This window comes from Coregonus clupeaformis, chromosome 25, assembly GCF_020615455.1.
Source record: "Coregonus clupeaformis isolate EN_2021a chromosome 25, ASM2061545v1, whole genome shotgun sequence".
Classification (NCBI taxonomy): Eukaryota; Metazoa; Chordata; class Actinopteri; order Salmoniformes; family Salmonidae; genus Coregonus; species Coregonus clupeaformis.
In genome coordinates this window covers 20,858,066-20,866,229 of record NC_059216.1, presented here as the reverse complement: position 1 = coordinate 20,866,229, position 8,164 = coordinate 20,858,066, and the positions used below count along the sequence as shown (strand labels likewise).

General features: G+C 42.9%; 1 protein-coding gene and 2 long non-coding RNA genes across 8 annotated transcripts in view; all 3 read right to left on the bottom strand.

Annotated features, from left to right (window-relative positions):
* Positions 1 to 806: 806 nt before the first annotated feature.
* Positions 807 to 1,714, bottom strand: LOC121538753. The gene is made up of 2 exons (XR_005995242.2): positions 992 to 1,714; positions 807 to 945 (listed from the first exon to the last, which is right to left on the bottom strand). It is a non-coding gene; the product is annotated as an uncharacterized LOC121538753 (long non-coding RNA).
* A 181-nt stretch (positions 1,715 to 1,895) lies between these two features.
* Positions 1,896 to 3,323, bottom strand: LOC123481875. Its single transcript, XR_006657414.1, has 2 exons — positions 3,275 to 3,323; positions 1,896 to 3,184 (listed from the first exon to the last, which is right to left on the bottom strand). It is a non-coding gene; the product is annotated as an uncharacterized LOC123481875 (long non-coding RNA).
* A 732-nt stretch (positions 3,324 to 4,055) lies between these two features.
* smoc1 (SPARC related modular calcium binding 1) overlaps positions 4,056 to 8,164 on the bottom strand; it is a 206,994-nt gene continuing 202,885 nt past the window's right edge. For 4 of the 6 annotated variants that reach the window (XM_041847373.1, XM_041847377.1, XM_041847378.1 and 1 more), the window contains exon 14: positions 4,056 to 4,166. In XM_041847373.1, coding sequence (XP_041703307.1) covers positions 4,127 to 4,166 — 40 coding nt within the window. In that variant the 3' untranslated portion in view covers positions 4,056 to 4,126. The remainder of the gene's footprint in view (positions 4,167 to 8,164) is intronic. The other 2 variants (XM_041847374.2, XM_045207527.1) reach the window with 2 other exon arrangements.

The following is an 8,164-nucleotide window of genomic DNA, read 5'->3' as shown; positions in this document are numbered from 1 at the left end:
CCATCCTACCTCCTACCCCGTATCCTGCACCCCATCCTACCTCCTACCCCGTATCCTGCACCCCATCCTACCTCCTACCCCGTATCCTGCACCCCATCCTACCTCCTACCCCCTATCCTGCACCCCATCCTACCTCCTACCCCGTATCCTGCACCCCATCCTCCCTCCTACCCGCTATCCTGCACCCCATCCCTACACCCCACCACCCCATCCTACCTCCTACCCCATCCTACCTCCTACCCCCTGTCCTGCACCCCATCCTACCTCCTACCCCGTATCCTGCACCCCATCCTCCCTCCTACCCGCTATCCTGCACCCCATCCCTACACCCCACCACCCCATTCTACCCTCTACACCCCCAACTCTACCTACACCACCACCCCCTACCACCATCAACCCTATTTCCGAACCACCACCTTCATCGTACCAGCAACCTTCCCCATCCAGTCCAGATCAGGACATCTCACATGTAATGTATGATCCCAAACAGAAACATATGGTGATAAGAGACCACCTACTGCCCAGACTACAGTGAGGACTTGTATCACCATGTGTTGTCTTGATACAGACCAATTAACCATTCTTTAATAGCTCCAGACCAATTAACCATTCTTTAAGCAGGTAGCTTAGTGGTTAAGAGCGTTGTGCCAGTAACCGAAAGGTCGCTGGTTCTAATCCCAGAGCCGACTAGGTGAAAAATCTGTCGATGTGCCCTTAAGCAAGGCACTTAACCCTAATTGCTCTGGATAAGAGCGTCTGCTAAAATGACTAAAATGTTTTAAAAAATAATCAAAAAGAAAACAAGATTCTTTAAAAACATTTATTTCAAATTATGGAAGTCAATTGGCTTGGTCAAAATAAAAGATATTGCTTAATAAGCTCCTTGTGTTGTAACATACCTGTCTAAAAGATATTGCTTAGTAAGGTCCTTGTGTTGTAACATACCTGTCTAAAAGATATTGCTTAGTAAGGTCCTTGTGTTGTAACATACCTGTCTAAAATATATTGTTAACTAAATGCTTGGGTTTTAGACAGTTGCACTTTCAAAAAGCAGTGATCCATTTCCACCAATAGGGGTCAGTAATGTGCTCTTGTTCCCTTAGAGAGATCCATCCTTCCATCTCCAAAGCAAGCACATTGACACCTGTTCCACAGAGGTGTTCGAATGCAGTGGGAGAGGTCTACACTCAAACATTAGGGATGGTCTTACAGTTTGGGTTCCTATATTAATGTGTAATAAGTACATTTCGTACCGCTATTTGTCGTGATGTGAATAAAATAAAAGACGGTACTGCTTTTAGAAAGTTTAGTCCAAACCCAAGCTCCACAATGAAACATGGAAAACCAACAACAGAATATGATACATATTTACATTGAGATCCTTCTCTCTCACTTTAGTTCCAGGGTCACTGCATGGTTTTCAGGGATATGTCCGTATAAGCAAACAGATACACACATAAACAGTCACACATAAAACGATCAACAATAAACAAACCTCATCTTTCTGCATTTAGAAAGATAATAATTTCCATATTCGATCTTTTATTTGTATTTTATTTTTTTAATTATGACTGTGGTGACATTTTCAGTCAGTTACGCCACTGTTGAAGGGATATCAGACCTGTGGTTACTGTAATACATTACTAGGCCAAATGGGTTAGCACAACAGACCACAGATAAAACAGACCACAGATAAGGTGGAATTTCAGCCAGGGGGGGGCATTCATTAGCGCACACTGTAGCAAAACGAGAGTTTCTATTGGACAAATTCTGGTAGGTCCCTCCCCGTTTCGTCCCGTTTGCTTCTGTTTGGTTCCTAATGAATACACCCCCTATCTCTGTCTGTCTCTGTTGGTCTGTTCAGCGTCTGTTCTGCCTAAACTATCTCATGGTTGATTAATACAGTGCCAGGGGTTTCATGTCTAAACCTCTCATTATTATAACCCATAAAGAAATACTTTACACTTTAACTCAGTCAGTCTCACAGTTTCATATCCACCCCATACCATTTCATATAATGAATATTGCAGTTCATATACATTTTACAAAACAAAACATACTGAACACGTTCACTTGTATTGGTTCACTACATCCCTGTACAAACAGCCTCTCTAGTCAGGGACCAACGTTAATAACGCTTCACACAGATACTGGACTTCTGAAGACGTGAATTATGTGGGATTGAGTCTCTTTACTTCTGCAGTTGAACTATAATCTTTCATCTTTATTAGGATCCCCCTAGGACACCATAACAACAGGCTAGTCTTCCTGGGGTCCACGAACACAACTAGAAAGACACGATCGTCTAACTGGTGATTTTAACGGGTTGTCATTATTTCTGGTTACAGCTACCAGTTTACCGGTTTTATTGTAGTAGCAAACTGAGGCTGTTGTTTTGTAACTTATTAAGAAGCTTCTTCTTGTCATCAGCTCCTGTGTCATTAAAGGAGACAGAACAGACAGAAACCAGCCTCACAGCTGACAGAGTAACATTGGGATTAACAGATAAACATTATAGGGAACATTTGCTTTGTTGGAAGACACATTTAACTGTGCTTCTACTTTCGTGTGCTGTTGTGGATGTTGTGTTGCCAGAACGCCACAGCAACATGGATAATGTCTCAGTGAAGAACCAGAACGCCACAGCAACATGGATAATGTCCCAGTGAAGAACCAGAACGCCACAGCAACATGGATAATGTCCCAGTGAAGAACCAGAACGCCACAGCAACATGGATAATGTCCCAGTGAAGAACCAGAACGCCACAGCAACATGGATAATGTCCCAGTGAAGAACCAGAACGCCACAGCAACATGGATAATGTCCCAGTGAAGAACCTTACAGGGGGTAACTGTCTTGCTGCTTTTAGACATTAACGTTGACAATGAGAAGAAGAGTTAGTATTCTTATCGAGACCTTTTTAGTCACACTAGAAAATATCTAACAAATGTGAAAACAGATAGAAAGTAAAATATCGGGAGGAGAAAGTGCAAATATTTTGGCGCCACTTCTTGTTTTATTTTCTCTTCTTTTTTTTCATTCTTCTTTTTGTACAGGAACTGCTCCATCTTTCTGCTCCATCTTCCTGCTCCATCTTTCTGCTCCATCTTCCTGCTCCATCTTCCTGCTCCATCTTCCTGCTCCATCTTTCTCTTTCCTGTCAGTCAGAAAGCGTACAGATGCCTGCCCTCTGCTCTAACCCTGCCCTCTGCTCTAACCCTGCCCTCTGCTCTAAACCTGCCCTCTGCTCTAACCCTGCCCTCTGCTCTAAACCTGCCCTCTGCTCTAACCCTGCCCTCTGCTCTAACCCTGCCCTCTGCTCTAACCCTGCCCTCTGCTCTAACCCTGCCCTCTGCTCTAACCCTGCTCTCTGCTCTAACCCTGCTCTCTGCTCTAACCCTGCTCTAACCCTGCCCTCTGCTCTAACCCTGCCCTCTGCTCTAACCCTGCCCTCTGCTCTAACCCTGCCCTCTGCTCTAACCCTGCTCTCTGCTCTAACCCTGCCCTCTGCTCTAACCCTGCCCTCTGCTCTAACCCTGCCCTCTGCTCTAACCCTGCTATAACCCTGCTCTAACCCTGCCCTCTGCTCTAACCCTGCCCTCTGCTCTAACCCTGCCCTCTGCTCTAACCCTTCTCTAACCCTTCCCTCTGCTCTAACCCTGCTCTCTGCTCTAACCCTGCTCTAACCCTGCCCTCTGCTCTAACCCTGCCCTCTGCTCTAACCCTGCTCTAACCCTTCCCTCTGCTCTAACCCTGCCCTCTGCTCTAACCCTGCCCTCTGCTCTAACCCTGCTCTAACCCTTCCCTCTGCTCTAACCCTGCCCTCTGCTCTAACCCTTCTCTAACCCTTCCCTCTGCTCTAACCCTGCTCTCTGCTCTAACCCTGCTCTAACCCTGCCCTCTGCTCTAACCCTGCCCTCTGCTCTAACCCTTCTCTAACCCTTCCCTCTGCTCTAACCCTGCTCTCTGCTCTAACCCTGCTCTAACCCTGCCCTCTGCTCTAACCCTGCCCTCTGCTCTAACCCTGCTCTAACCCTTCCCTCTGCTCTAACCCTTCCCTCTGCTCTAACCCTGCCCTCTGCTCTAACCCTGCCCTCTGCTCTAACCCTGCCCTCTGCTCTCCTCTCAGCTTCTGGAGCCGTCCTTCCTCACACCAGACGACCTACTGGGAATAGAACAGTCAGACGAGAGAGAGAGAGAGAGAGAGAGAGAGAGAGAGAGAGAGAGAGAGAGAGAGAGAGAGAGAGAGAGAGAGAGAGAGAGAGAGAGAGAGAGAGAGAGAGAGAGAGAGAGAGAGAGAGAGAGAGAGAGAGAGAGAGAGAGAGAGAGAGAGAGAGAGAGAGAGAGAGAGAGAGAGAGAGAGAGAGAGAGAGAGAGAGAGAGAGAGAGAGAGAGAGACATGAGGTGTAAGCTTCAGGATCCAGCTCCCAGATGCTCCACACTCACATGCTACATACATACATTAATTTGTGCGTGTGCTCACACACATATATATCCATCTCGTGACAAGACAACACACAGCATTTCTCTACTTGCCTGAGCTTTCGCTCTCTCATACACACACACACATATGCACGCATATCCACACACACACACACACACACACACACACACACACATTGGCCCTGTCTATCAAGAACTAGGATCTAACACAGGCTGACTGGTTGGCTGACTGGTTGGCTGACTGGTTGGCTGGTTGGTTGGCTGACTGGTTGGCTGGCTGGTTGGCTGACTGGTTGGCTGGCTGCTGGGGGGCTCCCTTTACCAGGCTGTGGCTGAGAACAGAGGTTACAATAGCCCTGTCCTGGGCCCTGATCTACATCAGAGGTTACAATAGCCCTGTCCTGGGCCCTGATCTACATCAGAGGTTACAATAGCCCTGTCCTGGGCCCTGATCTACATCAGAGGTTACAATAGCCCTGTCCTGGGCCCTGATCTACATCAGAGGTTACAATAGCCCTGTCCTGGGCCCTGATCTACATCAGAGGTTACAATAGCCCTGTCCTGGGCCCTGATCTACATCAGAGGTTACAATAGGACTGTAGCTGTATTGTAGGGCTACGGCAGGTCCAAGTGTTGGGACTGGGACTGGGACTGGGAGCTGTTCTGGGACTGGGACTGGGACAGGGAGCTGTTCTGGGAATAGGACTCCTTTTGGGCCTATCAATCAGACACAAAAGAGAGAGAGGGAAGGATGGGAGAGAGAGGGAGGAGGGAGACGTGAGGAAGGGGAGGGAGGGAATGTGGGCAGGGAGTGATGGGAGGGAAGGAGGGAGAGAGAGGGAGGAGGGAGACGTGAGGAAGGGGAGGGAGGGAATGTGGGCAGGGAGTGATGGGAGGGAAGGAGGGAGAGAGAGGGAGAGAGGAGATGGGTAAGTAGCCATGCAGAATGCAGATTGCTTACAGATGGTTGTCAGAAGGGGAATATAAAGGGTCTGGAGCCCTGGAGAGCAAATCAATGTGTGTGTGTGTGTGTGTGTGTGTGTGTGTGTGTGTGTGTGTGTGTGTGTGTGTGTGTGTGTGTGTGTGTGTGTGTGTGTGTGTGTGCACGCCCACATGCGTGACTGTGCATAAGACAGTTTGTCAAAGGGTGCGTGTAAGTGGTGAGTCTCTAAGTAGTGTGTGTGGGGGTAGGGATGTGTGAGGGAAAGAGAGGCAGGGTGTGTGTATGAGGGGGGGGCAGGGATATGCAGGTGGCTAGCTGTCAGTGGCCGTGCCCACATAATGTAATGTATGGTCTTAACTACTGCCCACATAATGTAATGTATGGTCTTAACTACTGTCTATATAATGTAATGTATGGTCTTAACTACTGTCTATATAATGTAATGTATGGTCTTAACTACTGTCTATATAATATAATGTATGGTCTTAACTACTGTCTATATAATGTAATGTATGGTCTTAACTACTGTCTATATAATATAATGTATGGTCTTAACTACTGTCTATATAATGTAATGTATGGTCTTAACTACTGTCTATATAATGTAATGTATGGTCTTAACTACTGTCTATATAATGTAATGTATGGTCTTAACTACTGTCTATATAATGTAATGTATGGTCTTAACTACTGTCCACATAATGTAATGTATGGTCTTAACTACTGTCTATATAATGTAATGTATGGTCTTAACTACTGTCTATATAATATAATGTATGGTCTTAACTACTGTCCACATAATGTAATGTATGGTCTTAACTACTGTCTATATAATGTAATGTATGGTCTTAACTACTGTCTATATAATATAATGTATGGTCTTAACTACTGTCTATATAATGTAATGTATGTTCTTAACTACTGTCTATATAATATAATGTATGGTCTTAACTACTGTCTATATAATGTAATGTATGGTCTTAACTACTGTCTATATAATATAATGTATGGTCTTAACTACTGTCTATATAATGTAATGTATGGTCTTAACTACTGTCTATATAATGTAATGTATGGTCTTAACTACTGTCTATATAATGTAATGTATGGTCTTAACTACTGTCTATATAATGTAATGTATGGTCTTAACTACTGTCCACATAATGTAATGTATGGTCTTAACTACTGTCTATATAATGTAATGTATGGTCTTAACTACTGTCTATATAATATAATGTATGGTCTTAACTACTGTCCACATAATGTAATGTATGGTCTTAACTACTGTCTATATAATGTAATGTATGGTCTTAACTACTGTCTATATAATATAATGTATGGTCTTAACTACTGTCTATATAATGTAATGTATGGTCTTAACTACTGTCTATATAATGTAATGTATGGTCTTAACTACTGTCTATATAATGTAATGTATGGTCTTAACTACTGTCTATATAATGTAATGTATGGTCTTAACTACTGTCTATATAATGTAATGTATGGTCTTAACTACTGTCTATATAATGTAATGTATGGTCTTAACTACTGTCTATATAATGTAATGTATGGTCTTAACTACTGTCTATATAATGTAATGTATGGTCTTAACTACTGTCTATATAATGTAATGTATGGTCTTAACTACTGTCTATATAATATAATGTATGGTCTTAACTACTGTCTATATAATGTAATGTATGGTCTTAACTACTGTCTATATAATATAATGTATGGTCTTAACTACTGTCTATATAATGTAATGTATGGTCTTAACTACTGTCTATATAATGTAATGTATGGTCTTAACTACTGTCTATATAATATAATGTATGGTCTTAACTACTGTCTATATAATGTAATGTATGGTCTTAACTACTGTCTATATAATGTAATGTATGGTCTTAACTACTGTCTATATAATATAATGTATGGTCTTAACTACTGAACCAGCTGTAGGTGGCTATCCACGAAACAACACTCCACTACAATCCACTAATATACACTATTATAAACTGGGTTGTTCCAGCCCTGAATGCTGATTGGCTAACAGCCGTGGTATATCAGGGGTATGAAAAAACATTTATTTGTACTGCTCTAATTCCTTTAGTAACCAGTTTATAATAGCAATAAGGCACCTCGGGGGGGTTGTGGTATATGGCCAATATACCACGGCTAAGGGCTGTATCCAGGCTCTCCGTGTTGCGTCGCGCTTAAGAACAACCCTTAGCCGTGGTATATTGCCCATATACCACAGCTCCTCATATATACACTACAATCCACTAAAATACACTAATATACACTACAATCCACTTTTTTTACATTTTAGTCATTTAGCAGACGCTCTTATCCAGAGCGACTTACAGTTAGTGCATAATAATAAAAAAATAATCATACTGGCCCCCCATGGGAATCGAACCCACAACCCTGGCGTTGCAAACGCCATGCTCTACCTACTGAGCTACACAGGACCATACACTAATATACACTACAATACACTAATATACACTACAATCCACTAATATACACTAATATACACTACAATACACTAATATACACTAATATACACTAATATCCACTAATATACACTAATATACACTAATATACACTACAATCCACTAATATACACTACAATCCACTAATATACACTACAATCCACTAATATACACTACAATCCACTACTATACACTAATATACACTACAATACACTAATATACACTAATATACACTACAATCCACTAATATACACTACAATCCACTAATATACACTACAATCC